The sequence below is a fragment of the Lutra lutra genome, chromosome 3 (genome assembly GCF_902655055.1).
Source record: "Lutra lutra chromosome 3, mLutLut1.2, whole genome shotgun sequence".
Lineage (NCBI taxonomy): Eukaryota > Metazoa > Chordata > Mammalia > Carnivora > Mustelidae > Lutra > Lutra lutra.
Window position 1 is genome coordinate 21,655,081 of NC_062280.1, and position 18,236 is coordinate 21,673,316.

The window sequence follows — 18,236 nt, forward strand, 5'->3', positions numbered from 1 at the left end:
CCCTCATGCTCGTGTGGCCTGACTGGGAACCACTGCTGCCCACATCACTACAGAGTTTCCTACTGCATATCACCAGCCTGGGAAAAGATAAAAATTCAAAATTCGAAGTATGGCTGTCACTGAATGTGTATAGCTTTCACTACTGTAAAGTTGGACTTTTTCACGTTGAGGACCATTTGTAAATGTCAAAGATCCAAACCTGAAGAAGACTTGGGCATTACTGGAGGGATTTTCTTACTCCTCAACTGACAGAAAGTTCTTGAAGGGAAGGAGCTTAATGGGCTTAAGAAAGTTAGCAGAGTCCACAGTATCCTGCAGAGGTTCTTGAGTATCATTATTTGGTAAGTCTTCTAAGTCAAAGCCAAGTGAAATAATTATAAGAGAATACCTTTATAGAGTGTGAAAGGGCATTATTGGTTTATTATTGCTTTCTTAAGCAGTTGCTTTATTAAGTAATTATTATTGCTTTGCTTATTAATTTTTTATTATTGCACATCAAATGGAAATCATTTGTCTGTTCTGTTTATAAATTTCCTAAAAAATACTAAATACTTTCCACCTGGTCTTTCACTTATATTTCGGATAAATTCTTGGATCCTATAAAAACAATAGCTGGTCTTAAATATCACCCCTGCCGTACTTTTAATAAGCTCAAACCCTGCATGGTTACATAAAAATCAATAAAAATATAATTAGAACAGTACCAGGTATTCTCAAGACTGTGGGTGATTATTATAGATACCACCTCATTAGGGTGTCTTCATATCAGCAAATTAGCCTCTGGAGACTGGATGCATAGTGGCTTTGGAGAAGTTTCTGCAAAGAGCAACTTGGAACTTTGCTTCATAAAGGTGCCGAAAGGGAGATGGAGAACAGTTAGAGCAGAGGCTAACAAGATGACTTGCAATTGTGAAGCTTAATGGCAGTTTGGAGACACCTCACACCATATGAGAGACTCATCGTGTTATAAATGAGTATTAAGTATTATTAAGTCACAAATATGAGAGTATTGGCCCAACTTCCAGTTATGGCTTAAAGTTTAATGTGAGACCTGGGGACATTCAGAGGAGACTGTGCCCTTAGTCCCCGTCTTCACAACTAATCATAATAGTGCTAACATTTTAAAATACCAGTTTAAGAAGGCAGTGAGGTATAAAATTGTGCCTTGTTTGGTTCTAGTGCTGCAGGAAATATTAAGCAAAAATTAATTCGATCCCTATGAGGTATTTGTGTGATTTTGGCATCAATGAGCAGAATTTTTTGCTTTATGGTTGGAGGAAAAAAAGAGGGTTTTGTAGGGTAAAAAGAGGTTTCTTAAAGGAATGAGGTTCTGCCCACTGAAGTTTTTTTTATCTTTCAGCACGTTCTTTTTTAAAGAGATCAGTATGGCAGCAGCTACATGACTTCTTAGAACTTTATACTTGTGTGTAAGTGCGCAACGTTAGGGCTTTAGATATGTGTCTATTTTAATTATAAAGTTTAAAAAGTATATTTAAAGAAATTGTTTAAGGGATGCTGGGGTGGGGGGTGCTCAGTTGGTTGAGCATCTGCCTTCAGCTCAGGTCATGATCCCAGGATCCCGGGATCCAGCCCCACATCAGGGTCCCTGCTCAGCAGGGAGTCTGCTGCTCCCCCTGCCTCTGCCTCTGCTTCTGCTCCCCCTGCTTGTGCTCCCTCTCTCTTTGGCAAATAAGTAAATGAAATCTTTTAAAAAATAAAGAAATGCTTAACATAAAATTATATTTAATAAAGTATTAGTAGCTATGGTAGAATTGATTAGCAGGAGATGGACGAGAGTCACTTTTTGACCTAGTCAGCGTGGGCGGCAAGGAAGAGCTGCCCCTCCCGGCAGTTCAAGGACACGCTCTCTGTTACCATCTGGTGGATTGTCACTGAGAGTGACTTTTAAAAACGCATCATAAATTTAGCTGAACAACATGACAGGATATACTAACTGGAGCATTAATAGCTAGAAAACTCACTAGGTATCTTCTTAGATAGCATGGGACCAAACCTAACGGAGGCCTTTTATACTCAGACTTCCTAGGGACGGTGGACAAAGTAATTCAGGTTCCATATTTTCAGTATGCATTGCACTTTAAAAAAAATCATTTTATTTTACATGATTCAGCATGGTCAGAATAATTCACTCGTTCAAATATATAAAGTCAGAAGCGAGAAGGACCTAAAAAAGTACTGCTAATTTAATACAATATGTGGACATTAGGGGCCCTATGCTAATATGCTAATGGGCATTAGAACCAGTAAATACAAAGGAACACGGTTAGTTGAGTTCTTGAGTGAAGTTCTAAGAAAGAAATCCACCACTGAATTTTGATTTTTTTAAACATTTTATTTATTTATTTGATAGAGAGAGAAATCACAAGTAGGCCGAGAGGCAGGCAGAGAGGGGCGGGGGAAGCAGGCTCCCTGCTGAGCAGAGAGCCCCATGCGGGGCTCGATCCCAGAACCCTGAGACCATGACCTGAGCTGAAGGCAGAGGCTTTAACCCACTGAGCCACCCAGGTGCCCCTGAATTTTGATTTCTTTAAGATAATCATTAATTGAGCCTGATGCTGTGTAGACTTCATGCACAGATGAATGCTCATAGCCAACACCACTGCAGTTAATTTGCTTAATTATTCCTTCATGGAGAAGTGAGGAAGATAGTCAGGACCTGTCCCATGTATTTGAGGGAAAGGCCTTTTCTCTTATGTCCCCACCTTGACCCACCTTCCTGTGACAAACACAAGCATTTAATTGAAGATACCTTAACTCATTCATTTTCACAACAGGTTGCAAGAAAAAATTGGGGGGAAAGAGAAATTACATAGGAGATGTAAAAATGACTCTGAGCGAGGAAACATTTTTTTCCTTATTTTTGGTAGTTTAACACATGTTTTAAATAGTAATGTATTACTAGCAAGTATCAGCCACTTCTCAACATCTAGTAAATAGAGTTTGTGTGTGTGTGTGTGTGTGTGTGTGTGTGGGCATGTGCATGCTAATTTGTTGCACTGCAGTCTCCTAACCTTCTCTTTCTCTTCTCTTTCCTACCCTACTCCTTTACACACACAGACCTTCTGTTTCTGCCCTCCCAAAGTTAGATCCTATGGGACAAATCACCTGGGGAATTTGAAATATTCATAACATCAATTGTGTATAACTAGAACTTAGGGGGAAAAAAGTCAAGATTTAGATTTTGTCAAAGGATTCTTGTCAAGTATTACATGCACTGGGTCGCTAACAAGAGGCTTTCCATAGGCACAGATCCTAATAAAAAAGGCATAATGTAGGTTTATATGGCAACAAAATCATCCTTTATTTTCCTGCAATATTTCCAGCCTCCTTTCATCCCATCAGGATTTATTTTTAGTTGCTATGAGTAGGCAATCTGTCTTGTTTTGAAGTTTTCTGGAACACCCTTTAACAATGAATGATTTACTCTAGAGTAGATCAAGAGCACTCACTGTCTTTTCGCCTCTGATTGGGCTATTCAACGATGTTTGTGGGGTGGCGAGCACCATCCTGACATCTGCAGCTTCAGTCTTGCTCCGAAACACAAAGCAAGCGTTTTATTTGAAAAAGACAACGCTGAGTGACATGAATAACCTTTTGTCTTCAATACAGAATCATTAGGAACAACCATAGAGTTGTCGATGCAGACGTCCCCGTAGAATCCACAAGTACCACACAACATTAACTGGGCTTTCTGTTTGGCAGCCAGAAGTTGGAATCATGTGAAAATGATAATTGGAGGAAATATGTATTTTTTTTTTCATTTTTAAGGGACTTTCTTTCTTATAAACATTTTCCAGGAAATAAATCAGCTTGTACTTTTCACCTTTAGTAACAAATGGTTTCTTACCCAGGTATTTTCAATCAGCTATTAAATCTGGGGCTACTCACATGCAAGCTGACAGCTGTAATTTCTTTTTGTGGAGAGGCTGTTTTATGTGTCACAAGTGTTCAATACATGTTTGATAGAAGTTTATAATGTGGCTATGAAAGCCAACACCCCAGACTAGAAGGCAGAGTGGTTCCCCGGCTGGGAACTGCCAATACTGTCATGTTGGATATTTATCTTTTCCACTTGGGGGACAGCATTGAAACAGCTCCATAATGAGGTTCTGACTGGTGTCTGCAGGTCTTAGAGGACTTGCTGACTTATTTTACTTTAAAATAGCAAAGAAAAAAATTACATTCTGGTACTCCTTCCTCAACAGTTTTCATTGTGACTTTGGCCAAGGTTAATGGATCTTCACCTCAAATTACAAAATGAGTGAAGGATGGTTCTCCTATTTCTTCTTCCCTCCTCCTCCTAAACTTAAGTGTGTGTCAGAATCACCTGGAGGGTTTGTCAAAATGCAGATTATTGGGATCCACTCTCAGAGTTCTTGATTCCACAGATCTAAGGTGGGACCCAAACTTTTCTACTTTGTTTTTTTTTTTAAATATTTTATTTATTTATTTGAGAGAGAGCGACAGATAGTGAGAGAAAGCAGGAGCAGGGAGGAGAGGGAGAAGCAGGCTCCCTCTTGAGCAAGGAAACTGATGCAGGGCTAGATCCCAGGACCCTGGGGTCATGACCTAAGCCAAAGGCAGATAGATGCATAACTGACTGAGCCACCAGGTGCCCTTTAACTTTTATATTTTAAACAGATTCTCAGGTGATACTAATTTCCTGGGGAACAACATTTTGAGAACTGCTGTGCTTGTGAAATGATATATTTTTTATTTTTTATTTTTTAAAAATATTTTATTTATTTATTTGACAGACAGAGATCACAAGTAGGCAGAGAGGCAGGCAGAGAGAGAGAGGAGGAAACAGGCTCCCTGCTGAGCAGAGAGCCTGATGCGGGACTTGATCCCTGGACCCTGGGATCACGACCTGAGCCGAAGGCAGAGGCTTTAACCCACTGAGCCACCCAGGCGCCCTGAAATGATATATTTTTAAAAGATTTATTTACTTATTTTAGAGAGAGAGCATTTGGTGGGGAGGGGCAGAGGAAGGGAGAGAATCTCAGTCAGACTCCGAGCTGAGCAGAGAGCACCACACAGGGCTCAGTGCCAGACTCCGAGCTGAGCAGAGAGCACCACACAGGGCTCAGTGCCACAACCCTGAGAATCATGACCTGAGCTGCAACCAGGAGTTGGACGCTTAATCAGCTTTACCACCCAGGTGCCCCTGAAATTGTATTTTAGAAAATGGTTTCAATGTTATGTTATCACATGGCTATATATTATTAGTGACATTTTGCTAGGGAAAATTTTTAAGACATTGAGAATAGTTTGTTCAATACACGATTAGTGTATCAGTTAATAACTTGTTGGACAATTTTATGTTGCATCTTCTAATGTGCTCTCGTGCTTACTTAATTAAGTCCGTCCTGTGTTTAGCAGAAGATCACAATGTAGTGTTCCAAATCAGGGAGATTCAGAAGTTCATTTAGAATATTTCATGTATATTTACTGTATTTCAAGGAATCTTGAAATGTGAAGAAACCTTAAAATGCCATCTAATTCAGACCCTGTTTTCCAAGTAGAATCAAGCTTAAAGAGTCATTGTCCTATTCTTCTGCCTAACCTACTCTTAAGGAGGCTGCCATATGCCTCATTAAATTACTCTAAGGTCACTGAGTTACTCTGATTTTATACTTCTATATTTTCTTTTCTTTACGTCTAGCCATGAGCTTCTTGCAACTAAGGCCCATTTCTTCCTGTTTGGTCCTAAGCAGGAATGGAAAGCTACTATCCTGGGCATGGTTACAATTTGTGTTCTAGAAGACTGTCCGTGAATAACCCCTGAGCCCGCCTTAGCTGAGATTCATCCAGTCGCATTTATCTTTTCTATTTGCCAATAGTTTCCTCTCATAAAACTGCAGTTCTGGGATTGAGAGAGCCTGAATCCAAAAGAATTTTATATTTGAATATAGTCTTTGGAGTCTTTTCCTAGGATTTAGATCTGTTCTCAGAAAGCCTCTGCAAATAAATATTAGGAGGTTGTATGGGCTGAACATTATCAAAATTGTGCAAGGATCTTGATATGCTTTATTATCACAATTCTTAGTTTCTTTGAGGCTCTAAGATCATCTCCTTGTTTTTTTTTTTTTTAGCTGTTACCAATATGGTTTCTAAATAGATTATAAAACATGTACTGAAGTAACCAAATTATTTCATCTGTTTGTAAACTTTTTACAAGAGAAAACAGTTAACATGTTTAGCCAAAGGCAGAATAGATACGTTTTTAACTGTGTGCTGTTTAACCGTGTGCTGTTTAGCTCAGTTACCCAAACATTCCAATTAAGGAGGTCAAGGTAAGGGATTGACTTTTGGGTAGCCCACTTGGCTTTTTTTTTTTTTCTCTCACCCTGATCACTGTCTTGCAAATACTGGTTTGTGGTCACAGGAAGGGGTAAGTTCATAATGGAGGAACTCTGGTGACAATGTGCAGGAGTCCAGGGAAAGCAGGACCTGGACACCAGATGGGTCCAGCTAAGGCTCTAGGAAGTTCACAACAATGGGCTCTAAGAACATATCTGAATGGTGAATTGGAACCTGAGGAAAGCTTGTCTGGAAGTAAAATATATGTGAGGAGAAAGTTGGCTTATATTTGAAATATGACAGCCAGTAGAGGAAGTCAGGCTTGGAAACTAATGTCCAGGGGTGGGGATCTAGTCTCTGGGAGGCTGAAAAAACAAACGTTTTAATAATAACAATGAATACTTAATGAGAACTATTAATGGGCAAGTAACTTTGTACAACAACTATTAATGGACTAAGTTCCTATACTGACACTTTTAAGAAGTGCTTACTTATAAACTAACTCATTGAATACTCACAATGACCCTTTGACACGGATACTGTTGCTATTCCCATTTAACAGATGAGGAAAGTACATCACAGAGGGGTTAAGTAAGTTTCTCAAGGTCACACAGTTTATTGTAGAGTCCCAAGAAAAGATATACTACCATGCTCACTGCCATTTTAAAAAGGAAGAAATGGAGACTCAAAGACATTAATTTTTCTAAGGACACATTAAAAATGAATGGTAAAACCAGGATCTCAAAGGCAGCTTAGTGACTCTAGAGACCATTCTTTCATTCTTTAAAGTTAATGCAAACTTGAGTCCAAAATGGTTGACTTATTGAAGGGAGGTATGGGCAAGCTGTTGGGATAGGGCCCAGTCATCTAAGAACGGGACCAAGTTAGAATTCAGCGGGTAGAACTGGTTGAGCAGGCAGAACCATCAACAAGGCTGACCTGGTGTTGGACTCCTAACCCAGGTGTGTTTAAATTCTCCCTGACCTGGAGAAGGATCCATGTAGGACCAAGGTGGATCTTAATCTGCAGACAAAGTGGATTAAATAGGGAGTGGAAGAATTTGAGGGCAAGGTGAAAAGTCAGATTGTAGAGAGCAAGACTTTGTGGATGTAATTTTACCTATAGGGACAAATAAGTAAGAACTCGGTACTCACTTTAGGAGGATGAGAGGATCCAACTTGTCACCTTTGAATCTAAAGCACCTAGCAACATATGGCATTGCCTCTGATAATGGCATGAGAGAATACCATATTGCATATGACTAAATAAAGAGCGGAATATCTGGAAAGTGAATTTTGTTAAATTCTTTTAATTTCAGCAATCATTCCGTCCCAGATTCCTTGGTGTGGCTGAACAGTTACACAACGAAGGCTTCAAGGTATGTGATATCAATTTTTTTTCAAGTCGTTTTCTGTAAGCCCTGAAATCTATTCACAAAAGAGAATATTAATGAATCTTAAGGAATGAAATAGCTCAAAATATAACGTTTCAACTTGAAAGATTTAACTAACGTAATAGTTTCAAAACTTCAATAGAATAAAATTATTAGAAAGACTAGTTTTAAGTTATAACAAAGGTACCATAAACTCCATGGGAGTTGGCATCTAAACACTTAGAAAGTTTCGTTTACACAAGATTGGGACAAAGGTCCAATGCATTTCCTATATATTTTTTCTTTTTCCTTTTCTTGTTTCCATATGAAGTCATAGTTTCCAGCTGTTGTAGTTATAGGCAAAACTTCTTTGCCACAAATACTTCCACACAAAGCCTGGTTCAGTCAAACAAAATAATTCCCGACGTTCAGAGTGGGCCTGTGGTCCTGGGGCTTTGTTGGTTTGATAACAGTAAATCCTCAGCCAGTAATAATTCTTTGTTTTTTTGTTTTTTTTTTTCTTCTACAAAAGCAGTTACACTTAGAGTATTTTAAAAATATTCCTTAGAATATTTGTTGTTCCTTAGAATATTTTTAAAATATATGAAGTGCACATGACTCTGGCCAGTGCGTCCAAATCTCTATCCAGGGTATTCTTGCTTCTCATACATACCACTTTCTTCTACTTTATGATTTAAGTGACAAGTGTGTCCCATTAGGTTTCTTTGTTCCATGAAAGCCGTCCCTGTGATTCAGTAACTGACTTTTCCATTTTAAATGCAGCTCTTTGCCACGGAAGCCACGTCAGACTGGCTCAATGCCAACAATGTCCCTGCCACCCCAGTGGCATGGCCGTCTCAGGAAGGACAGAACCCCAGCCTCTCTTCCATCAGAAAGTAAGCACTGGGGCAGAGTTCTATCTTCCTACAGATAGAGGATTAATTTTGGGGAACTAGTATGATTTTTGGGAACTAGTAAGGTGAATACTTTACCTTACCCTATTGCAAGTCTTCTAAAAGTCCTCTTAGCCATTTCAGATGAATAAATCTGTGGATTATAGTAAAGTTTCATTCTCGTGAACTTTGCTGTTACAATAACATATAATGCCATATGTCTATATACTGATACATGGCATCTTTCAAAATATTTTCTAGTAAGGATGCTTTCCTGAATGGACAGCAAGATCTCAGTGATGAGAACCAGACATGGAGAATGTAATACAGCACTTGATATTTTACATTAAACTTAGATTGTATGTAGGTGGGTCTATCAAATTTAAGATTGACCAGCTGCATTTCACTGAGGTTTGTGTGTGAATAAATCCGTCCCATTTATTGAGCACTTGCTATATGCCAGAGACTGTGGTGAGTGCTAAGATAACACCAACCATTGAATTACCTAATTTACTATTGTCTAATCAGGTTGGTTATTATGCCTTAGGCTATGTCCTCATTAGATTTGCTAAGACATACTATTTTTTTAAAAGATTTTATTTATTTATTTGACAGAGAGAGATCACAAGTAGACAGAGAGGCAGGCAGAGAGAGAGAGAGAGAGGGAAGCAGGCTCCCTGCTGAGCAGAGAGCCCGATGCGGGACTCGATCCCAGGACCCTGAGATCATGACCTGAGCCGAAGGCAGCGGCTTAACCCACTGAGCCACCCAGGCGCCCTAAGACATACTATTTTAGTGCACAATGTGAGTCTTTAGGAATTCCATTACATCAACACTTAGAGAGGTATGTGGCATAGGTACATACGAGAAAATTCTCAGTTTTTCTAGGATATTACAGTCTGTTAAATGGCTACCATTTGTTTGGGCTCTCAAGAAGGCCACCTATAAATCATTATGAAATTAATAAAAGAAGGGCAAACTGTTCACACCTTAGTAGATTTCCAAAGATGCTATAGGCACTTGATTAGGACTTTGTAAAACAACATTTAGCATTCCTTCATGCTGTCTGACATTTAAATGTCCCCTAGTGTGTATAGCGGCCCAGCAACAGAATGCGAAGAGATTTAATTCAAAAGCAAGTGTTGTTGACATATCTGTGTTGGCATACCATTAGCTGAGAGGCACTGGGAAGCAGGCAGTGAGGTAAAAGTCTGGGAATTGGGAGTATGGGAGTGGAATGGACTTCAATACTGGAGAAAAACCTCCTTGTAAAATAAGTAAATACCTATCAATTCTTCTATGGATAGATAGCATTTGGGAAAGAAAAAACCTTTCCATTTACTTAGTTAGACTTCCATCAGAATTCTTTCAAGAACGCGATAAAACAATTAATGTAATTTGAACATCTATTTAGGAACAGAGGAGGGCAGATGGCAGTCAACTCAGTAGGACTTTGACTTGAATGCACAAGAGAATAATTACGTTAGTATTTTAAAAACTAATTATAAAATATACATTGCCACCTACAAACTTTTGTTTATTTTGATTATTCTTCCAGATTGATTAGAGATGGCAGCATTGACCTGGTGATTAACCTGCCCAATAACAACACTAAGTTTGTCCATGATAATTATGTGATTCGGAGGACAGCTGTGGACAGTGGAATTGCTCTCCTCACTAATTTCCAGGTATGTTCTTTTCCTCAAATATAGCTACGTGCAGGTTTTTATTTCTATGTCTCCCTTAAGAGTATTCATCAACATATACACATCCCTCTTCTCCCCTTCTTGTAACATTCAGAATGGAAAAGAATTTTTAAATAGAATCTAAAATAATGGTGCTATTATGGTAGGTCATGGCCTAACAGACAGTTGGTGATCAAGCAATTGAGATAATCAAAAGCCACAGATAGCCATTCTTACTCATTAGCCATGCAATTATCTTTTAAATAAAAAGTGTGGTGTGGCATAGAATAAAGAGACAAACTTTTATTCCATTGTTTCTAAATGAAAGCCATCATAAAAGAGCAACAGGTTAATGATAATTGAGGATCCAGATACAGTGCAAGCACTTGTCCAATTCACAGAAAACGATCACGTGAGGTATGTTAGGTCCACTTGGACATGACCCACCAAATTTATTGCAGAGAAGAATTGTACTTCAAGACTCAGTGACTTTCGACTCATCGTATTTTCCCCGCCCTGAGTCCGTTTTAATCCCTGGGGGGAGTTGAGGGGCAGGGATTAGGTCTGAAATATAGGAGACAGTCCTGATTAAATAAAAATTTTTGTGTCTTTCATCACATGTCCCTTTAGAAATTGGGAGCAGAAACTGACCTTTTGCTCCTGCTTCATTAAATCTTCACTTTCATGTCATGTGGGTCACTAAGATTCCTACCCTTATGTTTTCAGGTGACCAAACTTTTTGCTGAGGCTGTGCAGAAATCCCGCAAAGTGGACTCCAAGAGTCTTTTCCACTACAGGCAGTACGGTGCTGGGAAAATGGCATAAAGAAATCAACACCGGGGTCCAGCTGAAACCAACCCAAGCCACACCGGATCTAAAGGAACTGATTCCCCAACCGTCTTCTACAGAGACAGATATTGACACCAAACTATTTCAGTTTACTTGGCTATGCCTTAACATTCCTTTCTTTCACAAATTGTCGTGTCACTTTTTACAAACTTTTCTTAAATCCCTTCCTAAATAACTTGTTCTGCATGAGAATTCATCTATTTTCTAATGCCTTATTTTAGGCGGGCCAAACTTACCTATGTGCTTATTTGCAGCTAACATTTTATGGTGCTAATTAATGATGATCAAGGTAGAAAACGTTGCTTCTCTATCTTCTGAACTATTACTATACATATTTTCATTGTCATTGGTTTTAAACAGCATCTGCCGTACTCAGGACATTTTAACAAGGCAGAATACTATAAAAATTCATTAAAATGAAATATGGATTTAATTTATGAACCTCTTCATCATGATGTTTGTGTAAAGCATCTTTTTGATACTTATTCTCAATTATCTGGCTCACCCAGGAATATCCCTATTCCTTTCTACAGTACTGAATTTGAGAAGTGACAGAGGTCTTTAAAGTATGGATTTCTTTAATGGACACTGGTTTGTAGTTTTGTGTTTTGGAGTATGTCTGCAGAGAGTAGATGCTGCTGAGGTGGTTTTCTGTTCTTGTTTTCCTTTGGATTTAACCTGAGCCAAGTGAAATCTTCAGGTTGATGCCATCTTTTCCCACCTCCCCCCACCAGTTTTGGAATAAGTTGGAAGTTATGTTCATTGCCTTCAGATTATGGATTCTGTTGATCTACTGAGCCCCGTACTATGCTATGAATGCCACACATTTTAAGCACAAGGTTCCCATTCCTTCTGCCTACAAGAAAAGTGCTTTCTACAGGGCAGCCTGTGTCACTTTTAAACTTTTTGTGTTATTACGTGTGCTCTAATTGTAAACTTTTAAATAAAATGCTATTAAGAGGCTGTACATTTGTACTCTTGTATTTATTTTATTTTATTTTTTTAACATTGATTTAATTGATTTCACAAAATCACTTCACTTCTCTGATGAAACACAATTTTGAGCCAGGATTATGTGACTTTTTCTTTTTCTTTAAAAGCCATGTAGGATATGAATGAGCAAATTAATATTAAAAATAACAACACCTAGGCTGTTACATTTTTTTTTCTTGTTCCCTCACCTTGTTTACAAGTCTCATTAAAGAAATTATTATGTGGTTATATATTGTCTTTGATCTCAATCTTTTCAAATGTATACAACCACACACTGACTAAAGATTGCCACATAGATATAAGAAACTTTTAAACAAATGCCTTGCATAACGCACAGAAGTACTTGACCCTATCAGAAGCTGGTCCATATCGCCTGGTGGAGATAGTGCTAATATCCCAGGGATAACCATATCCCAGAAATACCACCTAAAATGGGGCTTTGTGGAGGTCCTAAGATAATGATGGTGTAATAGTTTGTATCCCTTGCCTCTCACCCCATAGTCAAGGGATTACCACTTGATGTAAATTTCCATGAAGGCTTTGCAAATTCATTTGCTCCTCCTCTGCTCCTTGTTACCACCATCATTGAAACCTTCACTGCTTCTTCCCTTTGATATTATAATAATGTACTCCCTGAGCATCCATTTATTCATATACCTGAAAATATTTAGTGAGTTTCTGCAATGGTTGGTGTAGGATATACCATGATCCCTCCTATCATTCTAGTACTTTCCCGATACTGTACCACTTATCACCATCACACCACCATAATAACTAGCATCATGGAACACCTATTATACCTCAGGCCTTTTTAAACACTTTACCTGATTTACCCCTGTGAGTAGGTGCTGTCTTCGCCATATTTTAAATAAACAGAGGCAGACAAAAGTTAAGTAACATGACTAAGGTCACACAAAATGCAGTTTTGTTTTTTTTTAATGTCTTATAAGGAAGACAAATATGTAAAAAAAAAATACATTTCTCACAAAGAAGAAAGACTTAATTTGCCTGCAGAGATCAGAGAAAGGCTTTTCTGGGGAGATGGCCTCATTTGTTGTCTGGAACAGCACATCATAGTTCCCCGGGGAGACAAAATAGGGCATCCATTGAAGGAAATTACAAGTAATTTGTATGATAAGCTCAGGGTATGTGTGGAAAGAGAGGGCAAGGGATAGAAGTTGAGGACAGAATCTTGGTTGTATGTGTTTAAGCCACATGTAAATTTAAAAAAATTTGTAAATAATTTTGGACTTAAAAAATTGCAAAAATAAAAATTATATTCTCTTTACCCAGATTTATCTATCGGTAATATTTTACCCTATTTACTTTTTCTCACTTACTTTTTTTTTTTTTTTAAAGTAAGCTTGACATCCAACATAGGGCTTGAACTCACAACCCTGAGGTCAAGAGTTGTAAGCTTTACTGACTGAGCCAGCCAGGCCCCCTATTATTACTTTAACATTTGTGTATTATGTATGTATGTATGTATGTATCTGTCATCTATTTCTCATCTATCTATCCATCCATCCACCCATCATCTTCATCTGTCTCTATCCAAACACACACACACACAGGAAGAGAAAAGGTACACTTCAAACAGAAGTAATCAGGCTACTAGCGACCAATTTAGAAATGTAACTCATAGTTTGAGACAGTATTGCTTGCTGAAACTACCAGACATTCAAAGCAATAGCTAAGATTTGTATTGCTTAATAAAGGTTCTTAATTTCTATATTAATTTGAACAGACTATTTATAAAATACAGTTAAACAAGAAGAATAATAGTAATGAATCAAGCAGCATTGTTCCTAAATAAAGCCTCTATTTTTGTTGGTGACATAAAGGGTCTTTTGGAAAATGGAAGATAAGATATATATACTCTCTTCCTTGTGCTCATATGAAATTACATTAATTTTTGTTTTTGTTATCTTTGTTTTTAGTGTTTCAAACTTAATACTTTGAACACAAATAAACAATGAGCTTTGGTTGGCAGAGGGCGATGCAAGGAAATGGAAGCAGATTTGTGTTCAGATCTGGCCAGATTTTGGAACATTTTTATTCTTTCATATAAACAGGTTAACACATTTAATAAATGTCTGAATCTGTTATATATCACAAGTGCAGACAGACAACAGAGGGGCTATGTCTGTAGCGCTAAACAGAAAATTGAAGCAGCTTTTCCATACTGAGAATTGAATAGCATGCAAGGAGGACCAGCGCTACTGGGAGGGGAGAAAAAGGAGCTCAGCCAGCTTGTGAAATGAAGAAGAGGAATAAGGAATGATCCATTTATAGATTTAGGATTTTTATGGCTTTGGAAAACAAAGTAGAATATTTTAACTGTACTTCCGTCAAACTTCCCTCTTAAGCAACGTTCCTACTAGAAACTTTCAGAAACAGCTACAACATTCATTTATCTCAACAGCTGCAGGTACTCGAACCTCAGCTTCCACGAGTGTCCACAGCCCCTTGAACAATGAAAGTGGAAATTATCAGAGAAACAAACCACGGCTGAATGCAGTTAAGTGCTCCGTAATTACACACCAGCATTACCACATGACTGCTGGTGCGGCCCCCTGCGGGCACAGGTGCCCTAACCGCTCACACACACCCAATCAAATCCACAAAGCCCTTTCATTATTATCATTTCAGGCACCCTTAGCTTGAAAGAGACTAGCTCAACTTTCTCTTCTTTCTCCTACCGTTTCTATTCCCTTTGTTCTTACACATAACAATCCCATCTTTCCTAATGAATATTACTTGCTATTTTATGAGAAGCTGGTACGACTGGTGAGCGTGAAGGTAATGTGGCAGGAGGAAGAATGTCTGTCCTCCTCCTGAGTGGCTCCCAGGGCTCTGCGAAAAATGGGTGATAATCGTCCCTACTTTTTCTCTTGCGCCTAATGTAGGGTGCAAGGTTTCCAGAAAGAGAGTTTAAGTACCTACAGCTGTTGAAATCAATGTCATAATGGAGGGGAAAACAAAACAAAACAAACCTCTGAGCAAGTCAAAATTAGCACCATTTGTGCTTGTTTCTTGTTGCTTAAAGATCATATTTTGAGTCTTGACACTTTCATTTTATAAAGGACTTATAGCCAAAAAATAAAAAATTAAAAAAATAAAAAAAAACCCACTATTGATTGTTGACCAAACAAAAAATAGGTTTTTTCTGGTAGCAGCTTCCCTCTCCTGAAACTACCAGCCTAGCTCATTATTTCTTTAACGCCTTCCCTTGAAGAACCACACAAACCACAGAAAAGGGCTTTTGTTTATCAAAGGAAGCAACAGCAGCAGTCTCACAAAAAGGTCAAAGATGCTGTGTCTCGGGCGCCTGGGTGGCTCAGTGGGTTAAAGCCTCTGCCCTCCGCTCAGGTCATGATCCCGGAGTCCTGGGATCAAGCCCCACATTGGGCTCTCTGCTCAGCGAGGAGCCTGCTTCCCCCTCTCTCTCTACCTGCCTCTCTGCCCACTTGTGACCTCTCTCTCTCTGTCAAATAAATAAAAAATATCTTTAAAAAAAAAAAGATGCTGTGTCTCCAAATGACAATTTCCCACACAATGCTTGGTGTTGTTGGCAGCCATAATGAAGACAGACAAGATATCAACATGCAGAAAGGGGAGAGAATCCAACAAGCTCAAAACACGTTACTAAAGACGAGAAATACTTGAAAAATATATGTATTTTATTAATAAAGAAAGATTCTAATGGCGGTGTCTAGATGACTGTATTTTCTTTTCTAAAACTTAAGGGCATTTGGCAATCTCTTTCATAGTCTCCTTTTTACTTCCCTATTGCAAGATCTTGAAGGGTAAAATATGGCAGGGCTTTGGGGTCTTTAGCATAACAGAAATATTCTGCTAAGTGTTTTCCATAACTCTTTACAACTTTCTACATAGAAAGCTGCAAATGAAATTTATATGAAATAATTTAATTAAATGGAAACATTTATTTTAATCTCTCCATTCAAGAGGATTTACATATGGATCCTTTTAAAAAAATATTTTCTAATTAAAATGAGGACATACTGTCATATTATTTGCCAGGTTTGATATACTTTCTTTCCGACTCATAATTAGAATATATAGGGAGCCTCAGGGGAAAATTGGTGGTGTTGCAGTTAAAATATGAAGAAATAGGAGTTTTTAGAGATTTTTTTTAAAACCGTGAGGCATAAGTCTTTGATGTAAATTAGGCTCATGCTTTACTCATTGTATCAGAATAAGATAAAACAACACTGAATTGACCCTCCCCACCATTGGAGCCCTCAAGAACAAAAAATCAGGTGGTGTTAATTGTATCCTTACCTGCCTTGAGGTACTGGGGTACTTGGGGTACTTGAGGTCCTGTTTGCTTAGGAAGTAACTTGCTAACTCGGGTGCCCGGTTCAGTTGAAATCTGTGAATCTGAATTTCACGTGGACATCTCAGTGCCAGCAGGTGGTAATTTGCAGACTGAACCATCAGGGAATGGCCCCCGACTTACTCTCTTCGAGTTTTGCCATGCTAATCTCCTTGGAAGGCTGGTTTTAAACAGATATTCTCAGAAGTACGGGAACCACGCAAGTTTTTCGGTCACATACAGTAACTAAATGTCTGTATGTCCTAATGTCTGTATGATGGGGTTGGTGTTGATCAGTGATGGCTTTCTTTGATCCACTGAGTTTAGTCCATTGTAAATAATTCCAGATCATCTCAGCATCCTTTTTCTTTAACCTGAACCGAGAGCTGAGAGCCAGTCAAGGGTGTCTGGTGCTGCACAAGGTGGAGTCTACAGAAAGTAGAGAGACTGTCTTACTGACTTATACTTCAGGAACCTAAATGATAGTAGACATTCAAAATTGAATCCACAGTATTTTGATCCTAGAAAATAATAGTTGTACGAAGTTTTTGATTAGGATGATTGTGGTCCAGTATCCACTGGCAACCAGCCTTAACTTTGCTCTTCATGTATACAGGAGGCTGGAGCAGTTTGTAAAGGAAACACCTACCAGCATTAATTTCCCAAATCTTCAATCTACTTTCTCTTTAAGTCTATCACAGATCAATATAATTATCTTCAATCTTACTTATTGTTTCAGTAATCTTATGAAAGTTTATGTGTATCTCCACGCTCACGATATTATAAATAAACATTTATTGAGCTCCAAAAATTATATTTATTGATCTGTGCCTTCATTTATGCTTTCTCTATGGTGGTTTGTTCATGGTTATTTACCACTCCTTTTAGTTCTTTTTAACTTCCTGTTATAGAACATTTCACACAGAATGTCTGTGGAAATCTGTCGCTTTCCTTCTTTCTTTCTTTTTTTCTTTTGGCAGAAAATAAATATCTTAATTTAGGAGTATGTAGCTGCTTGTATATACTATCTATTGCTTCTCTTTAGCCTTTTTGTGTCAAACTTTATTAATAATTCCACAATATTTTTGAGTAGCTGTGTTAAATAAAATAGAGCAGATTTGGACTTGTGAAGCTTATAGTCCAGTGGTGAATGAAGAGAGTTTTTTAAAAAGCTATTATACTAGAGCCTGACTCATGCTGTTGTAAGGGAAGTTGAGAAGCCATATAAACACATGCCTGGGGCAAATAGGGCAGGCTTCCACAAGGTGGTAATATCTAATCTGAAACCCAAGGGATGCGTAAGAATTTGGTAGGTGAAGAAGTGTGCTGTATTCTACAGTGCAGAGGCTCAGTGGAAACAAGGAGCATGAAGACCCTGAGGCAAGGAAAACACTGCGTTTGAAGAATTGAAGGAAGCAGAGTCTGACTGGAGCTGTGAGTCCAGGGTTGATGGCGAGGCCAGGGAACTAGCACAGACTAAATCATAAGAGCCCTGCAAGCTGTGTTAAAGTATTTGAACACTTGACTAAGGATAATTGGAAGCTGTTGAAGTATTTTTGTTTGTTTTGTTTTGTTTTAAAGATTTTATTTATTTATTGGACAGAGCGAGAGAGCACAAGCAGGCAGAGCAGGAGAGGGAGAGGGAGAAGCAGGCTCCTCACCAAGCAGGGAACCCGATGTGGGGCTCGATCCCAGGACCCCGGGATCATGACCTGAGCCGAAGGCAGTCGCTCAACCAACTGAGCCACCCAGGCGCCCCTGCTGAAGTGTTTTAAGTGAGA

At 38.6% G+C, this 18,236-nt stretch overlaps 1 protein-coding gene across 4 annotated transcripts in view; it reads left to right on the forward strand.

Moving 5' to 3' along the window:
- CPS1 (carbamoyl-phosphate synthase 1) overlaps positions 1–12,090 on the forward strand; it is a 137,840-nt gene extending 125,750 nt beyond the window's left edge. For all 4 annotated transcript variants that reach the window (XM_047721302.1, XM_047721300.1, XM_047721299.1 and 1 more), the window contains exons 36-39: positions 7,643–7,702; positions 8,480–8,592; positions 10,148–10,277; positions 11,001–12,090. In XM_047721302.1, coding sequence (XP_047577258.1) covers positions 7,643–7,702; positions 8,480–8,592; positions 10,148–10,277; positions 11,001–11,099 — 402 coding nt within the window. In that variant the 3' untranslated portion in view covers positions 11,100–12,090. The remainder of the gene's footprint in view (positions 1–7,642; positions 7,703–8,479; positions 8,593–10,147; positions 10,278–11,000) is intronic.
- The last annotated feature ends 6,146 nt before the right edge of the window (positions 12,091–18,236 follow it).